Source organism: Centrocercus urophasianus, unplaced genomic scaffold (genome assembly GCF_019232065.1).
Source record: "Centrocercus urophasianus isolate 14NV4802_14NV808 unplaced genomic scaffold, USGS_Curo_1.0 seq_21, whole genome shotgun sequence".
NCBI lineage: Eukaryota > Metazoa > Chordata > Aves > Galliformes > Phasianidae > Centrocercus > Centrocercus urophasianus.
The window spans coordinates 14,086,328-14,102,264 of record NW_024884767.1 but is presented as its reverse complement, the minus strand read 5'-3'; the positions used below and the strand labels follow the sequence as shown (position 1 = coordinate 14,102,264).

Genomic DNA, 15,937 nt, shown 5'->3' with positions numbered 1-15,937 from the left:
TGAATTAACACGCTTCTATATGTATAGAATAACAAGAACAAATAATCTATAGGACTTGAAAGGAAAAATGTACTTACAGTATTGGCAAGTTCCAAGTAGTTTCCTCCAACAGAGCTGCTATAATTCGAGGCCTGAGATAGAAGATTCTGCAGAGCAGCTTGTTTAGCCACATTGCTTCCACCATTCTCCAATACCTTTTGTAGGGTAAAATGACTCTGAAGGTCTGGACTCTGAAGATCTCTTGCTCCTGAATCATACTCCCAGCTTTCTCTGGCTCCTGATAAGGCACCTAAAATGCAGAAATTAAAAATCATTGTAATATAGTCTGTGTATAGAGAACTCATCAATCAGCCAGCTTGCCTTCCCAGAAAGAAAACAAGCAAACAGCTCTTTTGCCCAGTCTTACACACACTGACAGTACTAGAGAGAGGAAAAAGAACCAGTCAATGCACAGATATATGCCATATCACAAGAACCAAAGAAAAAACAAAAACATCTGGAAAGCATTATTTAGTGAAGGGTAAAAAAAAAAAGTAAATAGTGAAATTTATAATAGCTAAGGACCACAGAAGGAAGAAGTGTCAGCAATTCTGTCATGGTTAAGAACGGCATTAGAGAACAAGAGGAAAACTGTAATTCTTAACTTCTTTTTAATAGAATAACAACACAACATATAAATACTCTATTTGTACAGTTTATGACCTTGTTACATTAGCATTACCTCCTTATTATCTCAGGCTTGCCTGTTACTTACAAGTTTCAAAAATGCACGAATCACAAAGCATTTCATTAATAATCAATGCAAGAAAATGATCGTATATCTAGTGACAATGAATGCTTAAGAGAATCATCAAATGGTTTGAGTTGGAAAGGACCTTCAAGATCATCTAGTTCCAACCCCCTTGTTACAGGCAGGGACCTGTAATGCAGTACTCCAGGTAGGGTCTCAGGGGAGCAGAATTTATTTTATAGCTATTTTTCTGTCTTAAATTAACATTACAAACAAGTGCTTACTAATTAGTATTTATTTATTGTTTAACTGGTAAAATTCTAGGGAGAAAGAATAAACTATTTAACAACTAGTAGAGCGCCTTCCCACGCCCTCACCCAAAAATTTTAAGCTGCAAAAGAGCAACCAGAAGGGAAGCAAGCTGGCAACCAAAATTTATCTTAAGATCAACATCCTTACTCCCCTGCAAAGCAGTCATATCTAACAAACTGTCTTAAGAAACTCAGAGGTGGTTTTCCTCACTTAATGTAAAGAGAATGCACTAGTCCCTGAGCATTTAAGTAGAACAAAACATGAAACAAAGAATTACAATTTCTACTAATACAATTAACATGATTCATTATCACAGTACAGATAACAATAAAAATTAATTTGCTTACTTTTACACTGAAAGTATGCATCAGCTGTAAATTATCTAAGACAACATGCTGCAACATGTCCAACATAATTGAACTGAGACATCATTACCAATAGTTCAACACCCAAAACACAGATTCATTACGTGGTGTGTACTAAGTACAGTGCTACACATCTCTGCCCTCTTGTGGCTACTGTATACAGTATACCAAAAAACCTGCAACCAACATAACTGAAGAACAGAGATTCCTCAAGAGCCTGAGGGAGATGGGGAATCAGTTCTGTTATCTCCAAGACAGGAATACAGAAGACGGCCATAAATTTACAGCTTGTTGTATCACACTTCTTTTTACAGAGTTAAATATGGCACTAACAGAGCATGTGCACTGTAAATTTTGATTACTTAAAGGACAATGGCCAGTAAAAGAGCTCTCATATTCAGTGAATTAACAATATTAGCACTGCTGAAGACCCCAGAGGCCTTCATAGACTGCACTGCATGCGGTTGGATACACTGATTGATGAGGCTCTAGGGAATGACAAACACAAATATGTATATTTACAGTACTATGACTGTAATTTTAACCCATCTTTCTTACAGGCTTAAGCCTGTACTCCTAACTTGAAAGATCTGTTCTAAAAAATTCTATTCCACCTTACTCAGGGTTCACTAGGTTTGATGTCTCACCATCTGCAAAACTCTCCATAATGTCACAGAGAGCTGTGTTCTTGTGTTGACATCATTTCAGCGTGCAGATCTCAAAGAAAAATGGCATTCCCTCTTCCAATAATCAATATTTTGTGTAGAAGTCTCATATCTGGCAATAAGAAGCAGGTGTCCAACAGACCACAGCAATGTTTTTTTGGTTTGGTGAAGGATAACTTCATCAGGCTGTGCTGATGGGCCTAGAGCTCTTCTGCTCACATAGAAGTATCAAGATATTATGGCACTGAAGGATCCAGTATATCAGGAAAAGTGAAATATTGTGAGATTTTTCTGAAACAGCTTCTCTAATGTGTCTCAGCTTGCAAATGGCAAAGATGAAGATAGGTGACCATGTACCATTCTATAAGTGTGAAAGGGCTCAAGTTCTTGTAGTTACGCTTCACTGCGCACAGTCTTAACAGCCAAGACAAATATCTGATCACAATTTTCCGTTAGATATCAGTGGCATTCAGTTACTTAAACACTTCTGAGCAACTAACATAATAAAGATATAATTTATATATGCACTGAACACAACTCAATATTTCTGGGAGAAATTTAGTTCTGGAGTCTGGTGATTCAGTGGATAAAGACTGAATTAATCTCTGTTCATGTGTTAGCCCCAGTCTCAAAAAGTGTTTCAATAAGCCAATGATTTTGTTATCAAATGCCAAATAATTTGCTTTCAACACTTTCTTCATACTTAGCACACATATGAAACAATTTCTGGAGATCCATCTGAGTCTACCATCTCATTTCACAAACCTGATCACCTCAAAAAACATAATAAGGTAATCAGTGAGCAGATTTTCTTCTTTTTTTTCTTCTTACATTTCATTTCATATTCAAACTTGTCATTAACTTACTCAATCTTTCTCTATTCAAAAATTATTATTTTACTTTAAAGTCTATTTTTCAGTTGTTTTTTGTTTTTGTTGTTGCTAATCTTTAATTCAGTTGGTACACTAAATTCTGAGGAATAAGGTTGGGCCTGTTGGATCACTATCAAGTTCTTGTTCCTCTCACTATACTTGTATTTGGCTTGATGAACACTGACTAAAGATATTGTGTTACACTCTATTACCTCTTTCACCTTAGGATTGGAAGATAACAACCTCTATGCGAACTAGCCACAGCTATACTCCACCCTGATTAATAAGGCATCGGAGAAATCTATTTCAAGAAATTAGAAGGAAGATGGAAACTGAACTAAACCAGTTTTGCTCTAAAATGGAAAGGCCTTATCAAGACCAGAAAAATACCTTTGACAATTTTTATTTATATTTAGTACCTTCTGAATGCCTCAAAGAAAACAAACCCAGACAGTGACAAGAAAAGTGAACATACATCAAAAAAAGCTTAAGCAGCATTTTAAATTATACACAATCTGAAAGTTTCACAGCATTACAGAGATCATAAAAATATTCATCAATATGAAATAAATGATTTTACATAACAATATGTATGGCATGAAAATAGAATAGATGTAAAGCAAAGTCAAGATTTGACTGAAAGATTTAAAATTATTTCATACCTTTAAGTATACAAAAAAAAATTTAGAATAGACAAGAATGGTCTTGTAGCTGAAACCTTGTAAAATATTCTTCATTTATGTTTGTTCTCCATTTATGTTTGTTAATGCATACTGAATGCTCACACAGAGGTTTAGATGCAGTTTGCTCACAATTTGACACTCCTGTGTTACAGAATCATAGAATCAATTGCTCAGGTTGGAAAAGACCTTCAAGATCACCAACCAAAACCTAACCATGCTACCCTAACTCTAACAACACACCACTAAATCATGTCCCTGAGCATCAAATCCAAATGGTTTTTAAACACTTAAGGGATGGTGACTCAACCACCACCCCCCTGGGGAGCCTATTCTAGTGCTTAACAACTCTTTCTGTAAAGAAGTTTATCTTCATATCCAATCTAAACCTCCACTGGCATGACTTGAGGCCATTTCCCTTTGTCCTGTCAGCTGTCTCCAGTGAGAAGAGACCAACCCCGCTCTTGCTGCAACGACCTTTCAGGTATTTAAAGAGAGCTGTAAGGTCTCCCCTCAGCCCCCTTTTCCCCAGAGTAAACAGCCCCAATTCCTTCAATCACTCCTCATAGGGCATGCTCTCCAAGCCCCACACAAGCCTTGTTGCCTCTCTTTGGACCTGCCCCACCTCAATGTCCTTTCTGTATTGAGGTGCCCAAAACTGAACACAGTACTTGAGGTGGGGCCTCACCAGTGCCGAGTGCAAGGACACATTACTTCCCTGCTTCTGGTCCTGCTCACCACACCATGACCAGCATGCCTACTTGGCCTCCTGGGTACTCTGCTGGCTTGTATTAAGCCAATTGTCCATCAGTACACCAAGGTCTCTTTCCATAAGGCAATTTCCATCCACTCCTCCCCAAGCCTGTAGGGTTGCCTGGGGTTGTTGTGACCAAAATGCAGGACCCGACTCTTGGTCCTATTGAAACTCATACAGTTCACCCTGGCCCATTGATCCAGTCTATCCAGGTCCCTCTGTAGTGCCTTTCTCCCCTCAGGCAGATCAACACTCTCTCCCAACTTGGTGTTGTCTACAAACTTAGAGGGTGCACTCAATCTCCTCATCTAGATCGTTAATAAAGATGTTAAATAGAAGTGGCCCCATTACCGAGCCCTGGGGGACATCTCTCATGATTGGCCGCCAGCTGGATTTAACTCCATTGATTATAACCCTTTTGGCCCAGCCATCCATCCAGTGTTTCACCCAGCAGAGTGTATGCCCATCCAAACCAGGGGCAGGCAGCTTCACTATGAGAACACTGTGGGGGACAGTGTCAAAGTCCAGGCTGTCCACATCAACAGCGTTATCTTCACCCACTAAGCAAGTCATAGTCACCTTGTCATAGAACAAAATCAGGTTTGTCAAACAGGATCTACCACTCATGAACCCATGCTGACTGGGCCTATCTCCTGGTTGATCTCTAATTGACCCACGATGGCTCCTGGGATTATCTTTTCTATAACCTTTCCCGGCATCAAGGTGAGACAGATAGCTCTATAGCCACCAGGATCATATTTCTGGCCCTTTTTGAAGATGAGGTGTCACATTTGCCAGTCTCCAGTCCACCAGGACAGCCTGTTAGCCAGGACTGTTGAAGGATGATGGAGAATGGCTTGGCGACCACATCTGCCAACTCTCTCAGCACTCCAAGGTCCCATCAGGCCCCATGGACTTGTGAGCATCCAGCTTTCAGATTGTGTACCCAGGGAGCAACTAGTAAAGATTGAGGCAAAGAAGGCAGTAAATACCTCAGCCTTATCCTGATTTTGGTCACTGTGTTCCCCTCTGCATCCAACAGGGGATGGAGATTCTCCCTAGCCTTCCTCTTACTGGTGATATATTTATATAATAGATATATTAAGTAAAATTAATATAACAACAATAAATAAATATTATTTCATTGATGCACAGCTGAACATGAGCCAGTTGTGTGCCCAGGTGGCCAAGAAGGCCAATGGCATCCTGGCTTGCATCAGGAACAGTGCTGCCAGCAGGAACAGGGCAGTGATTGTCCGCTGTATTCAGCTCTGGTGAGGCCACATCTCAAGTGCTGTGTCCAGTTTTGGGCCCCTCACTGCAAGAAAGACACTGAGACCCTGGAACGTGTCCAGAGAAGGGCAGTGAAACTGGTGAGGAGTCTGGAGCACAAGTCTTATGAGGAGCGGCTGAGGGAGCTGGGCTTGTTCAGTCTGGAGAAGAGGAGGCTCCAGCAGATCTCAGCACTCTCTATAACCACCTGAAGGGAGGTTGTAATGAGCTGGCAGTCGGCCTCTTGTCTCATGTAGCTAGTGATAGGACTAGAGGGAGTGGCCTCAAGGGGAGATTTAGGCTGGATGTTAGGAAATACTACTTCTCTGAAAGAGTGGTCAGGCACTGGAATGGGCTGCCCAGGGAGGTGGTGGAGTCACCGACCCCGGCGGTGTTCAACGAGTGTTAAGATCAGTGAATCACAGAATCACAGAATTGTAGGTGTTGGAAGGGACCTCCAGAGATCATCGAGTCCAACCCCCTGCCAAAGCAGGTTCCCTACACCAGGTCGCACAGGCAGGCATCCAGGCAGGTCTTGAACATCTCCAGAGAAGGAGACTCCACCACCTCCCTGGGCAGCCTGTTCCAGTGCTCCGTCACCCTCACAATAAAGAAGTTCCTTCGCACATTTGTGCAGAACTTCCTATGCTGCAGTTTCCAGCCGTTTCCCCTTGTCCTGTCTCCACTCACCACTGAAAAGAGTCCGTCCTCGCCATTCTGCCTCCCACACCTTAGATATTTATAGACCTGGATCAGGTCCCCTCTCAGTCTTCTTTTCTCAAGGCTGAACAGACTCAGTTCATTCAGCCTTTCTTCGTAGGAGAGATGCTCCAGGCCCTTCACCATTTTTGTGGCCCTCTGCTGGACTCTTTCCAAAAGATCCCTGTCTTTTTGTACTGGGGAGCCCAGAACTGGACACAGTACTCCAGATGAGGCCTTACCAGGGCAGAGCAGAGGGGGAGGATCACCTCCCTCGACCTGCTGGACACGCTCTTTTTAATGCATATAGGATGTTGTGTTGAGGGACATGGTTTAGTGAGAGCTATTGGTGATCGGTGGATGGTTGGACTGGATGATCCTGTGGGTCTTTTCCAACCTTGGTGTTTCTGTGATTCTGTGATATTATATAACAATAAGGAAATAAATACTTATTGTTGTCTTCCACCTCAGTGGCTAAGTTCAGTTGGGCTTTGGCCTTTCTCATTTTCTCCCTGCACAACTTCACGATGTATGTGTTATCTTCATAAATTGCTTAGCCTCTTCCTCTTCCAAAGACCATAATCTTTACTTTTGTTCCTGAGTTCCAGGACTAGTTCCGGTCCCTGAAAACTAGTTACAACATTTTCAATTTCTACCACTGCTTTTTTTCAGTTAATCACAAAATCTAATCACACCAGTATCCTCAACATTTAAAAATTCAGAATTTAACAATTCTGGAATTCCGCACTGCCAGATTCACCGTAAGATATAACAGCAGTACTTTTTAAAGAAATTAGAACAATATCTCAAGACTTAACCTTCGGTCTCACTACCTCAAGTAATGCTAGCATCTATTTCTTCAGCCTTCAGGTTTTTATTTTTTCCCCCCACTGTATTACATGTTTTACCAAGTATAAAAACTATCCAAAATCTTAAGAATGAAATCACATTTTCAGTAAATAGAACAGGGGATTTGACTATGAATTAATTCTGATGACTAACCAATGGCTAAAGACTGCGGACTCCATTATCTATAACTATTTATCTCGAATATGTAGCTCTCAGTGGGACTGGAAATTCCACACTTGTCTAAAGGACAAATTTACTAATGAACAGTGTAATTTCTTATTCATTGTCAGAAAAAAGAGGTTCTAGAAATAGGTCATCTTTCTTATGGAGGGAAAAAAAAAAAAAAGCAAAAATAGTAATTTGCTAATTACCTGTGAATAGCTAGCTAACATGTACAATAATAAATAATACAAACAATTCCAATTCTAGCTTTTACTTGTAAAAATACATGTAAAACCATTAATATCAAACAACCTGACAAAAGCCACAGCTGTTTAAGTCATTTCCTGCCTTAAATCATTAGAGGTATAGTTCAGCTGTATTACAGGGGCTCCTTTGACTAGCAATTCAATTCCATCTCTGGGCAGACTATTCACACAGATTAAATATAACTATTATGGCTTTTCAGTCTCCATAACTGAAACAGTTCCCAAGGATCTGGTAGTAGCTGACATTTTTCTTGTATTCCCTACTGAAGCGATATATTAAGAAGTCAGGTTAGCATACAATCATTGCAAGTGCCCAGCAACACTTTCAGAAATGATACATATTTAATAATTTTTAAATAATGTTTGAAGAATATTAAATTAAGAGTTTACTTTCAGTTTCATCTATAGAAAAATCACTGGTTAGCATTTGCAAATTAAAGCACTTGCTGACTTTAATAGTGTGATAACTGTATTATTAATAACAGCCCTGATACACAAGCAGGTGGCAAAAAAACATTCTAATAATTTAAAAGTGTCCTTTTACATGCATTTGAATAAAATGTTAAAATTTCAAATCTAATCCTACATTTTCTCTTTTAGACATGGATGCAGGTTTGGTTTGATGAGCACAAACATGATGAGTCCTGTACCTTGACCAAAACTGTTACCAAGATACCTTTCTTCTGTACATGAGAAGAAACATTTGTGGACAAATGTACTGTAATATCCTTATCAACACTAATAACTGATAGGTGAGACAAAGAAGTTCAACAGTAATTTATCAGAAATTATTTCTTAGGACTTTTTTCTCCAGTTATTGACTTAATACTGCAATAATTAGAGGTTACAAAGATAATGTTCTTTGTATAGATATATTCCTACATTTTCACATTCTTTGTAAAGAGACTGTGAGCAGCTACAAAAAAAGCCTACACAAAATGCTGCCTGAGTGGTAATCTCTGTACAGTCCCAACTTGCAATATGGTGTGTATCCATCAGAGAAACTGTACTGTCTGCTTCAGATCACCAGGACCCCTGCTGCACAGTGACAGTCAAATTAATTTTGAATCTGTGTAGTTTCTGTGTAGTTTATGCATCCCATATAGATACATAATAAAGTTTTCAGGGAATACCAGAATTTGATGTATTAGAATCATAGAATTATTAAGGTTGGAAAATACCTCTAAGACATTATGTAGAAATAAATCTCAGGAAAAGTCCTATAAACTACCTTTGAAAGTAACAGTTATGACAGAAGTGTTCCCTGTCAGAATAAATGCACAAACATACAAAACTTGCAAAGTTTATATATTTGAATCTCCACGTTTATAATTTCTCCAGTTTTAAACAATGTGTAGAAAGCAGTAGTAAGCTGCTCAATGTAATACTCTTTGATTACTAGAAGACTACATGCATGAGCTCTCGAGAACATGAAGGACATGGGAGTAAATACAGATCATAATTCAAGCTTGACTGCATTATTCCTTGGCTCTCATTACGTTCATACCCAGTGCACTGTAATGTATCACAGAGATACATGACAGCAGTGTTTCCTTGCCTACTTAAAAAAGTATCTGTAGAACATCTTGGATAATGCTGCCACAATGGTTTACTTTTACAACAAATTAAAAATGTGATGCATTGTGAATCCTCGTTGTTATTTTCTCCCATTCTCTTTTTGCTTTACATTAGAGAATGTCTCCATATGTTCTCCAATCATTGTGATGTCTTTAAGACTGCAAAAGTCAGTGCAGGACAAGTACAGAAACCATGAAGTCCCTGTAGGCTTAAAGGTCAGGCTTCATAAGCACAAAATAGAATAGAGCAAGGCAAGAAACTTGGAGTTATTCAAGACTTAACTTTAAAAACATATATATGAAGAGAAATATTCATTAATTAACTGCAAAATGTATTAAATTACTTTCATACAACAAGAAGATGCTAGACAATAGGAAAAAGAGGTTGAACTGGATGCATTACCGAATTTGAATGTTTGTCATATGAGTTTAGGACAGCAATTAACAAGATTTCTTTATGGGATACATTTTGAGACTGTACTACAAGACCTTCCCCTGGTCAAGTTTAGGCCCAATCTTTTCATTACCGTAAAACATAATTATTAAGCCAATCTGTCCAAGAAAGAAAGATTTAAAGCCCAAGCTGACAAGAAATGTCTAGCAGCCAAAAGGTTGACAGCAAACACAAAAATGGAACAGCAACAGCACTAAAAGAACAATGAATATAAGAAAGGAGGTGAAGATAATTAAATATATGAGCTAAGGAATATACACCATTCCTAATTAAAAAAAAGATATTAGAGGTCACCTTGGTTTTGAAACGCTATCCAATATCGCTGCTGGAGGTGATTTCAGGTAGAAATCAGATGAGGTTTAACAAAAGCAAGTGTATCTTGCACCTGGGAAGGAATGTATCAGCACAGGTTGTGGGGATGACCTGCTGGAGAGGAGCTTTGCGAAGAAGGATCTGGGGGACCTGGTGTGTGACAGCCTGGTGATAAGCCAGCAGTGTGCCCTGGTGGCCAAGAAAGCCAGTAGGATCCTGGGTTACTTTAAAAGGAGAGCGGTCAGCAGATCAAGGGAAGTGATCTCCCCCCTCCACTGTGTCCTGGTCAGGCCTCACCTGGAGTACTCTATCCAGTTCTGGGCGCCCTGGTATAAAAAAGACAGGGAACTCCTGGAGAGAGTCCAGCAGAGGGCCACAAAGATTGTAACTGGCCTGAAGCATCTCCCCCATGAAGAAAGGCTGGGTGACATGGGTCTGTTCTGCCTTGAGAAAAGAATACTGAAAGGGGAACTTATTAATGTTTACAAATATCTGAAGTGTGGGAGACAAACGGATATGGCCAACCTCTTTTCAATGGTCTGCTGGGACATGGCAAGGGGAAATGGCCATAGACTGGAGCATAAGAAGTTTCACACCAATATGCAAAAGAACTTTTTCACAGTGAGGGTGACGAAGCACTGGAACAGGCTGCCCAGGGAGGTTGTGGAGTCTCCTTCTCAGGAGATATTTAAGACCCATCTTGACACCTACCTGTGCAACCTGATGTGGGAAGCCTGCGTTGGCAGGGGGTTGGAGTCATTAATCCTCAGAGGTTCCTTCCAACCCTTACAGTTCTGTGATTCTGTGTGATTCACTGATTTATTGTCTGGAAATGCAATTGAGCCCAAGGATTATGAAGATTCAGTGTAGCCAGTGATGGAGAATGAGCAGAGAAAATACAAAGTAACTACAACAAATATGACTAGGAAAACATTAACAGAGATCAGACAGATAAAAATAATAAGAGCTGTGAGACACATCTACTACATTAGGAAGACAAAAAGAAAAGCCAGAGAGCGTTAGATGATGAGATGGCAAGCGAAATGTGCAATCAATCTAAAAAGCAAGAATATGTGGAATTCACCAAGGATCCAAAGCACACAAGCAACATGTGATATCTGAGACAAGCCACAAACACATGTAAAAAGAGTTACTGTAAGAAAGTGCAGCGTGAACCCTGTAAAATACAAACTAAAACTAAGAACCAACATACATACAGCTTTACATTCTTGGAGGCTGACTAATAAAAAGGAATTAAAGGTCAGTAACATGAAGACCCAGAATAAAGAGAAACAAACTGGTCAGAAAGAAGTGTGAAGTATATCTGAGAATAAAAAAAAGAACAGAACACATTTCTAACTTAATTTAGGACTGCGTGTAGCCAAAACACAAAAATGCATACAATTATTTGCTATAACTTGAGCTCACCATAATTTAAGTTTCATTTTGAACACTGCTATGGTTTGAAACATAACACAGGTAAGTTGATTTTCACTTTGAAGACACATGTTTAGCTCATTTAAACAAGCAGCCAAATCCATCAAAAAAGTAAAATCTGTGAGCCATTTTTCATCTTCACATTCTGGCACAGATTTTCCCTTTGATTTCATTTTGCAAATTGTAAGACCTTTTTAGCATTTTACCCCAACTTAGCCATCTTCCTTTGGAAAAGTAAATGATGTCGCCATAATCCATACTTTTAAGGAAGTCCTGGAATTGGCAATGATTCATTCCCTTGGACTACAAAAATTCACAGCTTTGATGACTATTTGCATGACATTGCCCATTTTTAAAGCTTTCACAAATAAATTTTTGTGATGTATAATGCAGTGACATCTCATCAAACTTTGAGTTGCCGGTGGCAATTGCATTGTCTTCTATTAATTTTATAAGTCCTGTTTTCTTACCAACCATCTCTGGTGCCATCAATAGCTATTAGCAGACAAATTATATCAGGACAAATTATATTTGCCACAATTTCCAAACGCTGCTTAATAAACTCACCATCAGTCAAAGGTGTTTTTTTTGTTTTTTTTTTTTTTTTGCACTCAATTAGCTACTATGTAGCTACCTTTTATAACAGAGTCCATGTGAGTTTTAACTATTTTAACGATTTTGTTGAGATGACAGACATTTTCTTTGTTCCCTGTTTTGCCCTTACATAGTGTTCCTTGCTATATATCAAATTTGGCAGTATGTTTCTGAATATAATGTCTTTTCAAACTGTAATCTTTGAAAACTGACATGCTTTTCTTACAAGTCAAGCATACCGCCATTCTATTTGTCTTGACAAAAACGTAGCAACCTGTCCATTTTTTCCTTCATCCGCAATTTTTCTTTTTCTGGGTTCTGTTTTCTTCTGAGATGCCATGAGTCAGGTTGAAATATTAGTACTGACAACCCTACCCTTGGTTCCAACCCACAGTGTGCTGAGCGCCCAAAGCAGTTTGGCAGTTGTGAGCAATGGGTGTGAGTCCAGGGCCAGGCTCCTCGGCACGGCAGAGCTGACACCATGATGGCATGAGGCAGAGGGTGTCCACAGTGCAGTTGTGCTGCGCTGCACGTGGTCCGCAGGCTGCAGGTTGGGCATATCTGACATATAGCATTTGCAAGATAAAAATATAACCACAACTCCTGTCTTTTCAACGACGTTGTCTTGAGTAATTATGGTTTTTTAGAAGAGAACTTTCTTCACACATATTTGTATACACACCAAACCAACATGGATGCATCAGTTGTACCAACACTTCAACATGTGACAAATTTATGCCAAAGCATATTCTGAAAGCTCTTCAGGGATAATTCTGATGCCAAAAAGAATTAGTAGCAACAAAATAAGAGCTTGTTGTCTGTTAAACAACACCAGCAGGACATTTAGATGTCATACCTACCTAAACTGTTATTGCTGCTAGTTGGCCAGGAAGCTATTCTATCTCTTAACTTTTTCTTTTTACAAGAGTCATCTGATTTCACAGAAAGCTCCACTTCCTCCTTCCTGATTTCTCGCACCAGTTGCATGCGACACTGACTAAAATCCTGGAAGGAAATCTTTCCATTTTCATCTGCTCCCAGCTGGTGCATGATCTCAGCGACAGACTCCTCCATATTCAGCTGGCGGCACACCATCAGCAAGTCATTCCTAAGAATATTTTTAGAGGGAAAATTGGGGTAAGGGAGGGAGAAAAGTGCAAGAAAGATTGGATAAATGGGAATGGAGAAGAAAAAACAAGAACAGTTTAGTTTGGAAGGAATACTAACTGTTTAATTTTGAAATGCACAAATGTACAGACATTTAAACCCAATAAGCCAACTACTGTTTTCTATCAATCTATGACCTGAAGTTGGAAAGAAATTGGAACACAGAAAGATCATGGAAACGCAAAAGATTTCTTCTTAAGGATTAATTTCATGCTATTTTCAACACTTCAACTACCAGAGACATAAATGAGAGCTGAATCATGCTGTTGATCTTCAGAGTAAGGTGACATACTAAGAAATTAAATCATTACATTTCAGCTGGATCAATAGCAGTTTTGATTTCCATTTTATTTGGAGTAGAGAGAAATCTCTTTTGCTGCTGAACAGCAGTAAGTTAAAGAGGAAAAAGGTATTTATGGCCAAAGAAAACATCAGAAAGGAGCATTTGGAATAAATGTTTTCAAGCCTGTCTCCAAATACCATGACTGCAAAATCCTCTCAAGAAGATTGCTTGGTCTAACTGTTCAATGAAACTCAAAGCAGAGGGGAGGGCAGTATTACATAAAATACTCTGACGCTGAGTGCAAGCAGCTGAAAGACAACTGCAACCAAGTCAACAAGGTAGTTACTGAAAGCGTGTGATATCCTTAACAAATGTATACAATGTGTTCTTTGGATAAATACATATAAATACACGTAAGCATACTGCTAAAGAACAAACCAGCCAGCAACACTAAGGTCAATGTTATTTTCTATTTTGTGTGAAGAATGAAAGAATCTCAAGGACATACCTTAGACCTTAGACTTAATTTGAAGCTAAACATCCTCAGCAGAAGACGTTCTGTTTGCACACCATTATTAAAATTACATTAAGTTTGCTGAAAGAATTCTCAGTAATTGTGGTAAAAGCCACAATATGAATCAGAAGTGGACGACTAACAGTGAATAAAGTGAACTTATTAGACAAACATCTGACATTCTCTAGCAATGACTTCAGAAAATGGAGGCTCTTTCTGAAGAGACCGTCATATTTGCCTTTTTCAAAATGTAAACCGCTAAAAAAAAGAAAAAAAGAAAAAAAGCCACTGCCATTCGGAACTCAGCAACTGTAAATCAAGACTGAATAATCTTCCTAAGCATTCCTTGTTACAACTTCTCCAGCAACTGAAGGAAGAGATACATATATGTCAAATAACAGTCGCACTCGAAATAAAACGTGAATGATAATCCAGACCTCAATCAACAGCTGCCCTACACTATCAAAAACTTGGTGCAACATTCTCTCCATTTTCAAAGGAAAATTACAAAAATTATCACTACTTTGGCAGTCTCACCCTTTGCTATTTCTTTCCTGCAATTGCCTGTCGTGTCAATACCTACCCGCTCTACAGATAAAGCTATCTGCTGGGTGGAGCATACTAAGAGCTTCTCCAGCAGATTTTTTGGCAGAGATTTTTGTAATGAAAATGAACTGCAATAACAACACAACAACAAATGCTATGAGCATGCATTTTAGCATAGATTGCCAGATAGGACAAGAAATTATTATAAGAGAATTAAATTACATGCATCAACCATAAGTAACTGATATTTGTGTTTAAAATTTTGGTTGGAGTTTTGTGCTTGGCATTTAACCTGGACAATGAACAAATAAGTAAATAAAACCTATCACGGCTCTGTTCCTTTATTTTATTAGTTAGGATAACAATACAGACCAATCTAATAAGGATGCTGCAAAGAAAATTAAAGATGACAAAGCATTCCGATTTTCACAGGGGATACAGCTATGCTATGTCTATACTAAAAATTCAAACCAGAGCTAACCTGAATTCAGATGCCAGCAATTAAATCTGACATCAACCCCCAGATTTAACAACAGTAGTGATGTGGTGGCATTGACATCAACTGTTTTAGGCTTCACTTCACTTATAGCAACAAATTTAATAAAAGCCATTTACAAAGCACCTTTTAAGCATTTTAAGTTATATGTACTCTTAGACCAGATAAGATACTGTGCTGCACATGGATGGAGTTCAAGGACTGTTTGGACAATGCTCTCAGAAATAGGGCTTGAATTTTGAGTGGTCCTCTATGGAGCCAGGAGCTGGAGTTGATGGTCATTATGGGTCTTGACTTGAAACAAACTTGAATTATTCGGACTCTACATTTTCAGCTACTGAAAAGGTTTTGTGGTAATTTTACAAGGACACATTTTATCTTTGCTTATGCAACCTGCAGTTGCCTCAAGAAAAATAAAGATATATTTTTGGTCTTAATTTCTTCATCAGTCTTCACTTCAGACATAGGTCAAACAAATACTTCTGTGAAGGACCTCACTTTTTTCTGCAAGCCAGAGATTTCCTGCAATTCACAGATGTTTTCTGCCCCACAAATCAGCTTCCTACAGGTTGAGAAGTAGCTCTACACTCTGAAATTCAGTTTTTCTACTCGTCTTTCTTGTCTGTCAATCTGGCTCCCCAAAGTAGCCTGTCTCCAGCTTCCTTTGCTCTGTTTCTGCTTCCCCACACAAAGAAGTGAGAACTGTGGAATCAGTTTTTTAGCTTTCTGCTGTCAAAAGAGGTAATCCCACTCCTTCCATGTTCCTCTACTAAGGCAGTTAAAACAGCATAAAACTGATCATGATAACAAGAATAGCTTTTGTTGACTTAGTTCCATGTAGCAGTTTACGACAGAGGAAGGAAAGCCAGCACCACTCTCTTCAGAGGCAAAGTAGTCTCTTGATTACCAGTATCATCAGACAGTTGCCTCA

General features: G+C 39.0%; 1 protein-coding gene across 4 annotated transcripts in view; it reads right to left on the bottom strand.

The window, feature by feature from the left end:
* The window catches only part of MCC (MCC regulator of WNT signaling pathway), a 198,290-nt gene that overhangs the window by 171,998 nt on the left and 10,355 nt on the right, over positions 1 to 15,937 (bottom strand). For 3 of the 4 annotated variants that reach the window (XM_042823101.1, XM_042823102.1, XM_042823104.1), the window contains exons 2-3: positions 12,861 to 13,108; positions 78 to 289 (exon numbers count right to left, since the gene is read on the bottom strand). In XM_042823101.1, the coding sequence (XP_042679035.1) occupies positions 78 to 289; positions 12,861 to 13,108 (460 nt within the window). Of the gene's footprint in view, positions 1 to 77; positions 290 to 12,860; positions 13,109 to 13,965; positions 14,031 to 15,937 lie in introns of those variants that run through there. The other variant, XM_042823103.1, reaches the window with a different exon arrangement.